The sequence below is a fragment of the Pristiophorus japonicus genome, chromosome X, assembly GCF_044704955.1.
Source record: "Pristiophorus japonicus isolate sPriJap1 chromosome X, sPriJap1.hap1, whole genome shotgun sequence".
NCBI classification, from domain to species: Eukaryota; Metazoa; Chordata; class Chondrichthyes; family Pristiophoridae; genus Pristiophorus; species Pristiophorus japonicus.
In genome coordinates this window covers 1,691,078-1,707,286 of record NC_092010.1, presented here as the reverse complement: position 1 = coordinate 1,707,286, position 16,209 = coordinate 1,691,078, and the positions used below count along the sequence as shown (strand labels likewise).

General features: G+C 43.2%; 1 protein-coding gene across 1 annotated transcript in view; it reads right to left on the bottom strand.

Moving 5' to 3' along the window:
* The window catches only part of LOC139240764 (glutamate receptor ionotropic, kainate 5-like), a 215,659-nt gene that overhangs the window by 137,118 nt on the left and 62,332 nt on the right, over positions 1-16,209 (bottom strand). The window contains exons 5-6 of the mRNA XM_070869243.1: positions 4,911-5,008; positions 2,858-3,023 (exon numbers count right to left, since the gene is read on the bottom strand). Coding sequence (XP_070725344.1) covers positions 2,858-3,023; positions 4,911-5,008 — 264 coding nt within the window. The remainder of the gene's footprint in view (positions 1-2,857; positions 3,024-4,910; positions 5,009-16,209) is intronic.

The following is a 16,209-nucleotide window of genomic DNA, read 5'->3' as shown; positions in this document are numbered from 1 at the left end:
GTCCACAAAGACTGACACTGGGTGGATGGAGAGTAACTATTTCCTCTTCTGGGAGAATCCAGATCAAAGAGCATAACCTTAAAATTAGAGCTGGGCCTTTTAAGGCCAACTAAACATTGGGAAGGCCGAAGCCATTGTCTCCGGTTCCCCGCCACAAACCCAGTTCCCTTGCCACTGCCTCCACCCATCTCCCTCGCATCTGTCTAAGGCTGAACCAGACTGTTCACAACCTAGGTGTTATATTTGACCCCAAGATAAGCTTCTGACCACATATCCTCTCTGTAATGTATGTGCCTGTGAGAGTGCTCACAAGTTGGTAGAGCTGTTGAGTTGGGAGTGGCTTAGCCAGTCACGTGATGCTCACAGGACTAAATAAAACCCCAGCCAGTTGGGTTCGGGTGATCCACGTTTATGGTTGTGAGCCTGATGGATGAACTGTAATGTGTTGTGTCATTGTTAAACCTTTTGCTAATAAACCAACTAGTTCTTCATAGCAATGTGTTGCAATGAATTCTTAAGCAAAGAAGCCATGAAGCAAATACATTACACTCTCCATCACTAAAACCCTCTATTTCCACCTCCATAACATTGTCCGCCTCCGCCCTGCCTCAGCTCATCCACTGCAGAAACCCTCATCCCTGCCTTTGTTACCTCTAGACTTGACTATTCCAATGCACTCCTGGCTGGCCTCCCACATTCTACCCGACGTAAACTTGAGGTTATCCAAAACTCGGCAGCCGTGTCCTAACTCGCACCAAGTCCCGTTCACCCATCACCCCTGTGCTCGCCGACCTACATTGGCTCTCGGTTAAGCAATGCCTCAATTTCAAAATTCTCATCCTTGTTTTCAAATCCCTCCATGGCCCTCGCCCCTCCCTATCTCTGTAATCTGCTCTACCCTAATAACCCTCCGAGATTTCAGCGGTTCTCCAATTCTGGCCTCTTGAGCATCCACGATTCAAATCACTCCAGCTTTGGCTGCCATGCCTTTAGCTGTCTGGGCCCCAAGCTCTGGAACTCCCTCCCTAAACCTCTCCGCCTCTCTAACACTCTCTCCTCCTTTAAGATGCTCCTTAAAATTTACCTCTTTTACCAAGCTTTTGGTCATCTGCTGTAATAGCACCTATGTGGCTCAGTGTCAAATTTTGTTTCATAATGCTCCTGTGAAGCGCCTTGGGACATTTGACTACATTAAAGGTGCTATATAAATACAAGTTGTTTTTGTTGTTGTGGTGTCAGGAAGCACTTCTTCACACAAAGGCTGGTGGAAATCTGGGACTCTCTCCCCAAAAAGCTGTTGAGGCTGAGAGTCAATGGACAACTTCAAAACTGAGACCGATAGATTTTTGTTGGGTACAGGTATTAAGGGATACTGAACCAAGACAGATAGATGGAGTTAAGATACAGATCAGCCGTGATCTTATTTCATGGTGGAACAGGCTCGAGGTGATGAAGGGCCTTCTCCTGTTCCTATGGTGATTGATATCAAACCAGTGGTGGGCCAGATACTCTCACGTTTGTGCTTCCTGGAATTGAGGGAGTGAAGGAGAGATAACTGAGATGAGAGAGAGTAAGGGACAAGCGTGGAAGTAAGGGACTGCCTCGGCAAACCGATAGCGGCAGAAGTAGTCAGGCCAGTGGAGGGCTTTAGGTTTGGCAGCTGGGAGTTTGAAAGTGCCGAAGGGCAAGTTATTATTTAAATGGAGAAAAATTGCAACGTGCTGCAGTACAGCGAGACCTGGGGGTACTGGTGCATGACACACAAAAAGTTAGTATGTAGGTACAGCAAGTGATCGGGAAGGCCAATGGAATCTTGGCCTTTATTGCAAAGGGGATGGAGTATAAAAGCAGGGAAGTCTTGCTACAGCTATACAGGGTATTGGTGAGGCCACACCTGGAGTACTGCGTGCAGTTGGTCTTCGTATTTAAGGAAGGATATACTTGCTTTGGAGGCAGTTCAGAGAAGGTTCACCAGGTTGATTCCGGGGATGAGGGGGTTGACTTATGAGGAAAGGTTGAGTAGGTTGGGCCTCTACTCATTGGAATTCAGAGGATTGAGAGGTGATCTTATCGAAATGTATAAGATTATGAGGGGCTTGACAAGGTGGATGCAGAGAGGATGTTTCCACTGATAGGGGAGACGAGAACTAGGGGGCATAATCTTAAATAAGGGGCAGCCCATTTAAAACTGAGATGAGGAGGAATTTCTTCTCTCAGAGGGTGGTGGATCTGTGGAATTTGCTGCCTCAGAGAGCTGTAGAAACTGGGACATTGAATAAATTTAAGACAAAGATAGTCAGTTTCTTAACCGATAAGGGACTACAGGGTTATGGGGAGCGGTGGGGAAGTGGAGCCGAATCCATGATCGGATCAGCCATGATCTTATTGAATGGCGGAGCAGGCTCTAGGGGCCGTATGGCCTACTCCTGCTCCTATTTCTTATGTTCCTATGTTCTTATGATGTAAGTGATTTGAAGGAGAGTTTATTCTAGGGGCGGTCACAGAAGGATGTGGGATTGGCAGGGGCTGAGGGCAGTGAGGGATACAAGGGAATGATCAGAGATGGACTTATCTGTGCTTGAGACCACAAGGGTAGGGAGGCCACGGGAGATTGTGAGGTCAAGTGGAGGGCAGTGAGTATGGGTCAGGGAGTTTTTAAGGAGGGAGAGGTTTAGGGAGCACGGGAGGGCAGTGAACTCAGAGGAAAGAGGCCGAGGGTTGCGAGGATGGAGATTGACATCCCCGAGGATGAGAACTCATGGGAGAGAGGATGAGGAAGTGTGGGGAGGAGTTTGCTGTTAGTGGGGGTTAGGCTGTTGAGTGATTACAGACAGTGAGCATTGATTGGTGTCCTTACATTCAGCCTTGGCACAGACGAGGCTGGTAGAGGGGCAGCTGGAAAACTTCAGGATACTGCTCACCGCCAGGCTAATGTCTTCGTTACTGGGGTACAGACTGATGGATGCAAATCTCAGGTACTGCAATTTTGGAGTCTCCTCCGGACCAACCTTAATGTGGGGAATCTACGGAAAGAGCATTGAGAGAAAGTTCAGGTCGCTCACCTTCACCCCAATCCATCATATTCCTAAACCGTCATCCTGACCCAAACCCTCACCCCATCCCAAACCCTCACCTCATCCCAAACCCTCACCCTAATCCATCACATTCCCAAACCCTCACCCTATCCCAAACCCTTACACCATCCAAAACCCTCAACCCATCCCAAACCCTCACCCCATCCCAAACCCTCACCCCAATCCATCACATTCCCAAACCCTGACGCCATCCCAAACCCTCACCCCAATCCATCACATTCCCAAACCGTTGTCCTGACCCAAACCCTCACACCATTCCAAACCCTCACCCTCACTCCACCCCAAACCCTCACCCCACCCCATCCCAAACCCAAGCCGTCACCCTCATCCTCAACCCATCCAAAACCATCAAACCATCCCAAACACTCACTCTCCCCTCAACTCATCCCTTACCCTCACCTTATTCCAAACCCTCACCCTCGACCCACCCCAAAAGGGGTGGGCGTGAGATGGGATGGTGTGGGGTTGGGGTGGGGTGGAATGTGGTGGGATGGGATGTGGTGGGGTGGCGTAGGGTTGTGGTGGGGTGGGGTGAGGTAGAGGGGGATGTGGTGGGAAGGGGCAGAGTGGGGTGGGGTAGGATTAGTTGGGCTGGGGTAGGATTGGGGTGGGGTGGGGTGGGGTAGAGGGTGATGGGGTGGGGTGGGAAGGGGCAGAGTGGGGTGGGGTAGGGTTAGGTGGGCTGGGGTAGGGTGGGATGGGGTGGGGTAGCGTGAGTTGGAATGGGGTGGGGTGGGACGAGGTGGGTTGGGATGGGGCAGAGTGGGTTGGAATGGGATAGGATGGAGCAAGGTGGGGAACGTTTGGGATGTGTTAGGCTGGGATCCTGCTTTGCACAGGGTTTCCCTGAGTGTGATGATTTCGGGAGCATGTTTGACGAGAGAATTTCAGACCATCTGCACCAGGAGACGGCGGCGGCTGAAACTGGCATCAGCCGACCCATGGCTGGATCTGTTGGTCAAACCACCAGCTCCATCTGCTGCCTAACTACCCTCAGTGCATCATCACACAGTCACAGTGAGAAAACCTTCAGCAACATAGCGTTCACCTCCTAGTCAATCGCCGCACTTCCTGTATCTAACACAGCACGTCCGGCCAGCAGACACTGCACCCTGCTGTAACGTGACAGCATTACTGGTGTTTGTACCTCGGTAACAGTGAGAGACATTGATTAAAGGGATCTCTGTCTCTCGTGATCCTGTCCTTACCAGACTCCATCCCCCCGGACTCCGTGGCACCCCCAGGCACCATCCCCAAAACCCCATCCGCCAGACACCAATCGTTCTGAACCCGGGACGTCACAGAAACAGATTTTCCCAGAAAACGTTCCTCCCAGACCCAGTCCCACCTGGAATCCACCCCCCCCCCCCGCCACCACCACCCACAGTGCCCCCAGAACCCATCTCCCTCACAGCCTGTCTCTCCCCGCTGGGGGCTGTCTCCAACCCCTCCAGCCCCAACTCCCCCATTTAATAGAGCTCCACCTAGTGGACCACTGATGTAGTGCAACTACACATGTAATAACAATAAAAGCTCATGTGGCAAGGTCACATGATGACGGTCGTTGTTATGAAGCCATCTTGTAGAGTGCATGCTTGAGCACCTGAGCAAAGATATCAGAGATTATTGCTGAGGATATCACATCCCATGGACTGTCTCTCCCCACCCCTCCCTGGGGACTGTATCTCTCCCCCCCCCACCCCCAACCCTCCCTGCGGATTGTCTCTCTCCCCCCGAAGGACTATCCCTCTTTCCCCTGGATCCTGCCTCTTTACCCCGGAGTGGTTCCCTTTCAGCATGGCCTATCACAGTTACCTCTTTCTCTCCACAGATGTGACTGACGAAAGCTCCAGATGCTGGGCTTGAAGAAGGGCCTAAAATGGCCGACACACCCTTGGGCAGAATTTGGCACACTGAAAAAAAAAATTACAATATGGGCAGGGAGTCAGAGAGCACGACAGTGGTGATGGTGATGAAGATGATGGTGATGAAGATGAAGGTGATGAAGATGATGGTGATGAAGATGATGATGAAGTTGAAGTTGATGAAGATGAAGGTGATGAAGATGAAGGTGATGAAGATGAAGGTGAAAAAGATGATGGTGATGAAGATGATGGTGATGAAGATGATGGTGATGAAGGTGATGGTGATGGAGATGATGGTGATGAAGATGATGGTGATGGAGATGATGGTGATGAAGATGAAGGTGATGAAGATGATGGTGATGAAGATGATGGTGATGAAGATGAAGGTGAAAAAGATGATGGTGATGAAGATGAAGGTGATGAAGATGAAGGTGATGAAGATGAAGGTGATGAAGGTAATGGTGAAGAAGACGAAGGTGATGAAGATGAAGGTGATGAAGATGAATGTGATGAAGATGATGGTGTTGAAGATGATGGTGAAGAAGATGAAGGTGATGAAGATGAAGGTGATGAAGATGATGGTGATGAAGATGATGGTGAAAAAGATGATGGTGATGAAGATGAAGGTGATGAAGATGAAGGTGATGAAGATGAAGGTGATGTAGGTAATGGTGAAGAAGACGAAGGTGATGAAGATGAAGGTGATGAAGATGAATGTGATGAAGATGATGGTGTTGAAGATGATGGTGAAGAAGATGAAGGTGATGAAGATGAAGGTGATGAAGATGAAGGTGATGAAGATGAAGGTGATGAAGATGATGGTGATGAAGATGAAGGTGAAAAAGATGATGGTGATGAAGATGAAGGTGATGAAGATGATGGTGATGAAGATGATGGTGATGAAGATGATGGTGATGAAGATGAAGGTGATGAAGGTAATGGTGAAGAAGATGAAGGTGATGAAGATGAAGGTGATGAAGATGAAGGTGATGAACATGATGGTGATGAAGATGATGGTGAAGAAGATGAAGGTGATGAAGATGAAGGTGATGAAGATGAAGGTGATGAAGATGATGGTGATGAAGAGGAAGTTGATGAAGATGAAGGTGATGAAGATGATGGTGATGAAGATGATGGTGATGAAGATGATGGTGAAGAAGATGAAGGTGATGAAGATGAAGGTGATGAAGATAATGATAATGAAGATGATGATAATGAAGTTGAAGGTGAAGAAGATGAAGTTGATGAAGATGAATGTGATCAAGATGAAGGGGATGAAGATGAAGGTGATGAAGATGATGGTGATGAAGATGAAGGTGATGAAGATGAAGGGGATGAAGATGATGGTGATGAAGATGAAGGTGATCAAGATGAAGGGGATGAAGATGATGGTGATGAAGGTGATGGTGATGAAGATGAAGGTGATGAAGATGATGGTGATGAAGGTGATGGTGATGAAAATGATGGTGATGAAGATGATGATAATGAAGATGATGGTGATGAAGATGAAGGTGATGAAGGTGATGATAATGAAGATGATGGTGATGAAGATGATGGTGATGAAGATGATGGTGATGAATATGATGGTGATGAAGATGAAGGTGATGAAGATGAAGGTGATGAAGATGAAGGTGATGAAGATGATGGTAATGAAGATGAAGTTGATGAAGATGAAGGTGATGAAGATGATGGTAATGAAGATGAAGTTGATGAAGATGAAGGTGATGAAGGTGATGGTGATGAATATGATGGTGATGAAGATGAAGGTGATGAAGATGAAGGTGATGAAGATGATGGTGATGAAGATGATGGTGATGAAGATGAAGGTGATGAAGATGAAGGTGATGAAGGTGATGGTGATGAATATGATGGTGATGAAGATGAATGTGATGAAGATGAAGGTGATGAAGATGATGGTGATGAAGATGATGGTGATGAATATGATGGTGATGAAGATGAAGGTGATGAAGATGAAGGTGATGAAGATGATGGTGATGAAGATGATGGTGATGAAGATGATGGTGATGAAGATGAAGGTGATGAAGATGAAGGTGATCAAGATGAAGGTGATGAAGATGATGGTGATGAAGATGCTGGTGATGAATATGATGGTGATGAAGATGAAGGTGATGAAGATGAAGGTGATGAAGATGATGGTGATGAAGATGAATGTGATGAAGATGAAGGGGGTGAAGATGATGCTAATGAAGATGATGGTGATGAAGACGGTGGTGATGAAGATGAAGATGACGATGAAGATGAAGGTGATGAAGATGAAGGTGATGAAGATGATGGTGATGAAGATGAAGGTGATGAAGATGATGGTGATGAAGATGATGCTGATGAAAATGAAGGTGATGACGATGATGGTGATGAAGATGATGGTGATGAAGATGATGGTGATGAAGATGAATGTGATGAAGATGAATGTGATGAAGATGATGGTGATGAAGATGAAGGTGATGAAGATGAAGGTGATGAAGATGATGGTGATGAAGATGATGGTGATGAAGATGAAAGTGATGAAGATGATGGTGATGAAGATGAAGGTGATGAAGATGAAGGTGATGAAGATGATGGTGATGAAGATGATGGTGATGAAGATGATGGTGATGTAGATGAAGGTGATGAAGATGATGGTGATGAAGATGAAGGTGATGAAGATGATGGTGATGAAGATGATGGTGGTGATGGAGATGATGGTGATGAAGATGAAGGTGATGAAGATGAAGTTGATGAAGATGAAGGTGATGTAGATGAAGGTGATGAAGATGATGGTGATGAAGATGAAGGTGATGAAGATGATGATGAAGATGAAGGTGATGAAGATGATGGTGATGAAGATGATGGTGATGAAGATTAAGGTGATGAAGATGAAGGTGATGAAGATGAAGGTGATGAAGATGATGGTGATGAAGATGATGGTGATGAAGATGATGGTGATGAATATGATGGTGATGAAGATGAAGGTGATGAAGATGATGGTGATGAAGATGATGGTGATGAAGATGAAGGTGATGAAGATGATGGTGATGAAGAGGAAGGTGATGAAGATGAAGGTGATGAAGATGAAGGTGATGAAGATGATGGTGATGAAGATGATGGTGAAGAAGATGAAGGTGATGAAGATGATGATGAAGATGAAGTTGATGAAGATGATGATGATGAAGAGGAAGGTGATGAAGATGAAGGTGATGAAGATGAAGGTGATGAAGATGATGGTGATGAATATGATGGTGATGAAGATGAAGGTGATGAAGATGAAAGTGATGAAGGTGATGGTGATGAAGGTGATGAAGACGAAGGTGATGAAGATGAAGGTGATGAAGGTGATGAAGGTGATGAAGATGATGGTGATGAAGATGATGGGATGAAGATGAAGGATGAAGATGATGGTGATGAAGATGAAGGTGATGAAGATGATGGTGAAGATGAAGGTGATGAAGATGATGGTGATGAAGATGATGGTGATGAAGATGAAGGTGATGAAGATGATGGTGAAGATGAAGGTGATGAAGATGAAGGGGGTGAAGATGATGCTAATGAAGATGCTGGTGATGAAGACGGTGGTGATGAAGATGAAGGTGATGAAGATGATGGTGATGAAGATGATGGTGATGAAGATGATGGTGATGAATATGATGGTGATGAAGATGAAGGTGATGAAGATGAAGGTGATGAAGATGATGGTGATGAATATGATGGTGATGAAGATGAAGGGATGATGATGAAGATGATAGTAAGGTGATGAAGGTGATGAAGGTGATGAAGATGATGGTGATGAAGATGATGGTGATGAAGATGATGGGAAGATGAAGATGAGTAGGGGGTGAAGATGATGCTAATGAAGATGCTGGTGATGAAGACGGTGGTGATGAAGATGAAGGTGATGAAGATGATGGTGATGAAGATGATGGTGATGAAGATGATGGTGATGAATATGATGGTGATGAAGATGAAGGTGATGAAGATGAAGGTGATGAAGATGATGGTGATGAAGATGATTGTGATGAAGATGATTGTGATGAAGATGAAGGTGATGAAGATGAAGGTGATGAAGATGAAGGTGATGAAGATGATGTTGATGAAGATGATGGTGATGAAGATGAAGGTGATGAAGATGATGGTGAAGATGAAGGTGATGAAGATGAAGGGGGTGAAGATGATGCTAATGAAGATGCTGGTGATGAAGACGGTGGTGATGAAGATGAAGGTGATGAAGATGATGGTGATGAAGATGATGGTGATGAAGATGATGGTGATGAATATGATGGTGATGAAGATGAAGGTGATGAAGATGAAGGTGATGAAGATGATGGTGATGAATATGATGGTGATGAAGATGAAGGTGATGAAGATGAAGGTGATGAAGGTGATGAAGATGATGGTGATGAAGATGATGGTGATGAAGATGAAGGTGAAGGTGATGAAGATGATGGTGAAGATGAAGGTGATGAAGATGAAGGGGGTGAAGATGATGCTAATGAAGATGCTGGTGATGAAGACGGTGGTGATGAAGATGAAGGTGATGAAGATGATGGTGATGAAGATGATGGTGATGAAGATGATGGTGATGAATATGATGGTGATGAAGATGAAGGTGATGAAGATGAAGGTGATGAAGATGATGGTGATGAAGATGATGTTGATGAAGATGATGGTGATGTAGATGAAGGTGATGAAGATGAAGGTGATGAAGATGAAGGTGATGAAGATGATGGTGATGAAGATGAAGATGATGAAGATGAAGGTGATGAAGATGAAGGTGATGAAGATGATGTTGATGAAGATGATGGTGATGTAGATGAAGGTGATGAAGATGAAGGTGATGAAGATGATGGTGATGAAGATGATGGTGATGAAGATGATGGTGATGAAGATGAAGGTGATGAAGATGATGGTGATGAAGATGATGGTGATGAAGAGGAAGGTGATGAAGATGAAGGTGATGAAGATGAAGGTGATGAAGATGATGGTGATGAAGATGATGGTGATGAAGATGAAGGTGATGAAGATGAAGATAATGAAGATGATGATAATGAAGATGAAGGTGATGAATATGATGGTGAAGAAGATGAAGGTGATGAAGATGAAGGTGATGAAGATGAAGGTGATGAACATGATGGTGATGAAGATGATGGTGAAGATGATGAAGGTGATGAAGATGAAGGTGATGAAGATGAAGGTGATGAAGATGATGGTGATGAAGATGATGGTGATGAAGAGGAAGGTGATGAAGATGAAGGTGATGAAGATGATGGTGATGAAGATGATGGTGAGAGTGAAGATGAAGGTGATGAAGATGAAGGTGATGAAGATGATGATAATGAAGATGATGATAATGAAGATGAAGATGAAGAAGATGAAGTTGATGAAGATGAATGTGATCAAGATGAAGGGGATGAAGATGAAGGTGATGAAGATGATGGTGATGAAGATGAAGGTGATGAAGATGAAGGGGATGAAGATGATAGTGATGAAGATGAAGGTGATAAAGATGAAGGGGATGAAGATGATGGTGATGAAGGTGATGGTGATGAAGATGAAGGTGATGAAGATGATGGTGATGAAGGTGATGGTGATGAAAATGATGGTGATGAAGATGATGATAATGAAGATGATGGTGATGAAGATGAAGGTGATGAAGGTGATGATAATTGAAAATGATGGTGATGAAGATGAAGGTGATGAAGGTGATGATAATGAAGATGATGGTGATCAAGGTGATGGTGATGAAGGTGATGGTGATGAAGATGATGGTGATGAAGATGATGATAATGAAGATGATGGTAATGAAGATGAAGCTGATGAAGGTGATGATAATGAAGATGATGGTGATGAAGATGATGATAATGAAGATGATGGTGATGAAGATGAAGATGATGGTGATGAAGATGATGATAATGAAGATGATGGTAATGAAGGTGATGGTGATGAAGGTGATGGTGATGAAGATGATGGTGATGAAGATGATGGTGATGAAGATGAAGGTGATGGTAATGAAGATGATGGTGATGAAGATGATGATGAAGGTGATGAAGATGAAGGTGATGAAGATGAAGGTGTTGAAGATGATGGTGATGAAGATGATGGTGATGAAGATCAAAGCTGATGAAGATGATGGTGATGAAGGTGGTGGTGATGAAGATGATGGTGATGAAGGTGATGGTGATGAAGATGATAAATAAGATGGTGATGAAGATGATGGTGATGAAGATGATGGTGATGAAGATGATGGTGATGAAGAAAATGGTGATGAAGATGATGGTGATGAATATGATGGTGATGAAGATGAAGGTGATGGTGATGAAGGTGATGAAGATGATGGTGATGAAGATGAAGGTGATGAAGATGATGGTAATGAAGATGAAGTTGATGAAGATGAAGGTGATGAAGGTGATGGTGATAAAGGTGATGAAGATGAAGGTGATGAATATGATGGTGATGAAGATGAAGGTGATGAAGATGAAGGTGATGAAGATGATGGTGATGAAGATGATGGTGATGAAGATGATGGTGATGAATATGATGGTGATGAAGGTGATGAAGATGATGGCGATGAAGGTGATGAAGATGAAGATGATGGTGATGAATATGATGGTGATGAAGATGAAGGTGATGAAGATGATGGTGATGAAGATGATGGTGATGAAGATGATGGTGATGAATATGATGGTGATGAAGATTAAGGTGATGAAGCTGAAGGTGATGAAGATGATGGTGATGAAGATGATGGTGATGAAGATGATGGTGATGAATATTGATGGTGATGAAGATGAAGGTGATGAAGATGATGGTAATGAAGATGAAGTTGATGAAGATGAAGGTGATGAAGGTGATGGTGATGAAGGTGATGAAGATGAAGATGATGAAGATGAAGGTGATGAAGGTGATGGTGATGAATATGATGGTGATGAAGATGAAGGTGATGAAGATGAAGTTGATGAAGATGATGGTGATGAAGATGATGGTGATGAAGATGATGGTGATGAATATGATGGTGATGAAGATGAAGGTGATGAAGATGAAGGTGATGAGGTGATGGTGATGAAGGTGATGAAGATGATGGTGATGAAGATGCTGGTGATGAATATGATGGTGATGAAGATGAAGCTGATGAAGATGAAGGTGATGAAGGTGATGGTGATGAAGGTGATGAAGATGAAGGTGATGAAGATGAAGGTGATGAAGGTGATGAAGGTGATGAAGATGATGGTGATGAAGATGATGGTGATGAAGATGAAGGTGATGACGATGATGGTGAAGATGAAGGTGATGAAGATGAAGGGGGTGAAGATGATGCTAATGAAGATGATGGTGATGAAGACGGTGGTGATGAAGATGAAGGTGATGAAGATGATGATGAAGATGAACGTGATGAAGATGAATGTGATGAAGATGAATGTGATGAAGATGATGGTGATGAAGATGATGGTGATAAAGATGATGGTGATGAATATGATGGTGATGAAGATGAAGGTGATGAAGATGAAGGTGATGAAGATGAAGGTGATGAAGATGATGGTAATGAAGATGAAGGTGATGAAGATGAAGGTGATGAAGATGAAGGTGATGAAGATGATGGTAATGAAGATGAAGGTGATGAAGATGAAGGTGATGAAGGTGATGGTGATGAAGGTGATGAAGATGATGGTGATGAAGATGAAGGTGATGAAGATGATGGTAATGAAGATGAAGGTGATGGTGATGAAGGTGATGAAGATGAAGGTCCATGAAGATGAAGGTGATGAAGGTGATAGTGATGAAGGTGATGAAGATGAAGGTCATGAAGATGAAGGTGATGAAGGTGTTGGTGATGAATATGATGGTGATGAAGATGAAGGTGATGAAGATGAAGGTGATGAAGGTGATAGTGATGAAGGTGATGAAGATGAAGGTCATGAAGATGAAGGTGATGAAGGTGTTGGTGATGAATATGATGGTGATGAAGATGAAGGTGATGAAGATGAAGGTGATGAAGATGATGGTGATGAGATGATGGTGATGAAGTGATGGTGATGAAGATGAAGGTGATTAGTGATGAAGGTGATGAAGATGAAGGTCATGAAGATGAAGGTGATGAAGGTGTTGGTGATGAATATGATGGTGATGAAGATGAAGGTGATGAAGATGAATGTGATGAAGATGAGGTGATGAAGATGATGGTGATGAATATGATGGTGATGAAGATGAAGGTGATGAAGATGAAGGTGATGAAGGTGATGGTGATGAAGGTGATGAAGATGAAGGTGATGAAGATGAAGGTGATGAAGGTGATGAAGGCGATGAAGATGATGGTGATGAAGATGAAGGTGATGAAGATGATGGTGAAGATGAAGGTGATGAAGATGAAGGGGGTGAAGATGATGCTAATGAAGATGATGGTGATGAAGACGGTGGTGATGAAGATGAAGGTGATGAAGATGATGATGAAGATGAAGGTGATGAAGATGATGGTGATGAAGATGATGGTGATGAAGATGATGGTGATGAATATGATGGTGATGAAGATGAAGGTGATGAAGATGAAGGTGATGAAGGTGATGGTGATGAAGGTGATGAAGATGATGGTGATGAAGATGAAGGTAATGAAGATGATGATGAAGATGAAGGTGATGAAGATGATGGTGATGAAGATGATGGTGATGAATATGATGGTGATGAAGATGAAGGTGATGAAGATGAAGGTGATGAAGATGATGGTGTTGAAGATGATGGTGATGAAGATGATGGTGATGAATATGATGGTGATGAAGATGAAGGTGATGAAGATGAAGGTGATGAAGGTGATGAAGGTGATGAAGATGAAAGTGATGAAGATGATGGTGATGAAGATGAAGGTGATGAAGATGATGGTGAAGATGAAGGTGATGAAGATGAAGGGGGTGAAGATGATTCTAATGAAGATGATGGTGATGAAGACGGTGGTGATGAAGATGAAGGTGATGAAGATGATGATGAAAATGAAGGTGATGAAGATGATGGTGATGAAGATGATGGTGATGAAGATGATGGTGATGAATATGATGGTGATGAAGATGAAGGTGATGAAGATGATGGTGATGAAGATGATGGTGATGAAGATGATGGTGATGAATATGATGGTGATGAAGATGAAGGTGATGAAGATGAAGGTGATGAAGGTGATGGTGATGAAGGTGATGAAGATGATGGTGATGAAGATGAAGGTGATGAAGATGATGGTAATGAAGATGAAGTTGATGAAGATGAAGGTGATGAAGGTGATGGTGATGAAGGTGATGAAGATGAAGGTGATGAAGATGAAGGTGATGAAGGTGATGGTGATGAATATGATGGTGATGAAGATGAAGGTGATGAAGATGAAGGTGATGAAGATGATGGTGATGAAGATGATGGTGATGAAGATGATGGTGATGAATATGATGGTGGTGAAGATGAAGGTGATGAAGATGAAGGTGATGAAGGTGATGGTGATGAAGGTGATGGTGATGATGGTGATGAAGATGCTAGTGATGAATATGATCGTGATGAAGATGAAGATGATGAAGATGAAGGTGATGAAGGTGATGGTGATGAAGGTAATGAAGATCATGGTGATGAAGATGAAGGTGATGAAGATGATGGTGAAGATGAAGGTGATGAAGATGAAGGGGGTGAAGATGATGCTAATGAAGATGATGGTGATGAAGACGGTGGTGATGAAGATGAAGGTGATGAAGATGATGATGAAGATGAAGGTGATGAAGATGATGGTGATGAAGATGAAAGTGATGAAGATGATGGTGATGAAGATGATGCTGATGAAGATGAAGGTGATGAAGATGAAGGTGATGAAGATGATGGTGATGAAGATGATGGTGATGAAGATGAAGGTGATGAAGATGATGGTGATGATGATGATGCTGATGAAGATGAAGGTGATGAAGATGAAGGTGATGAAGATGAAGGTGATGAAGATGATGTTGATGAAGATGAAGGTGATGAATATGATGGTGATGAAGATGATGGTGATGAAGATGAAGGTGATGAAGATGATGGTGATGAAGATGATGGTGATGAAGATGATGGTGATGAAGATGAAGGTGATGAAGATGAAGGTGATGAAGATGATGGTGATGAAGATGAAGGTGATGAAGATGATGGTGATGAAGATGATGGTGATGAAGAGGAAGGTGATGAAGATGAAGGTGATGAAGATGAAGGTGATGAAGATGATGGTGATGAAGATGATGGTGATGAAGATGATGGTGATGAAGATGAAGGTGATGAAGATGATGATAATGAAGATTAAGGTGAAGAAGATGAAATTGATGAAGATGAAGGTGATGAAGATGAAGGTGATGAAGATGAAGGTGATGAAGATGAAGGTGATGAAGATGATGGTGAAAAAGATGATGGTGATGAAGATGAAGGTGATGAAGATGATGGTGATGAAGATGATGGTGATGAAGATGATGGTGATGAAGGTAATGGTGAAGAAGATGAAGGTGATGAAGATGAAGGTGATGAAGATGAAGGTGATGAACATGATGGTGATGAAGATGATGGTGAAGAAGATGAAGGTGATGAAGATGAAGGTGATGAAGATGAAGGTGATGAAGATGATGGTGATGAAGTGGAAGGTGATGAAGATGAAGGTAATGAAGATGAAGGTGATGAAGATGATGGTGATGAAGATGATGGTGATGAAGATGATGGTGAAGAAGATGAAGGTGATGAAGATGAAGGTGATGAAGATGATGATAATGAAGATGATGATAATGAAGATGAAGGTGAAGAAGATGAAGTTGATGAAGATGAATGTGATCAAGATGAAGGGGATGAAGATGACGGTGATGAAGATGATGGTGATGAAGATGAAGGTGATCAAGATGAAGGGGATGAAGTTGATGGTGATGAAGGTGATGGTGATGAAGATGAAGGGGATGAAGATGATGGTGATGAAGATGAAGGTGATGAAAATGATGGTGATGAAGATGATGATAATGAAGATGATGGAGATGAAGATGAAGGTGATGAAGGTGATGATAATGAAGATGATGGTGATGAAGATGAAGGTGATGAAGGTGATGATAATGAAGATGATGGTGATGAAGATGATGCTGATGAAGGTGATGGTGATGAAGATGATGGTGATGAAGATGATGATAATGAAGATGATGGTGATGAAGATGAAGCTGATGAAGGTGATGGTGATGAAGATGATGATAATGAAGATGATGGTAATGACGATGAAGGTGATGGTGATGAAGATGAAGGTGATGAAG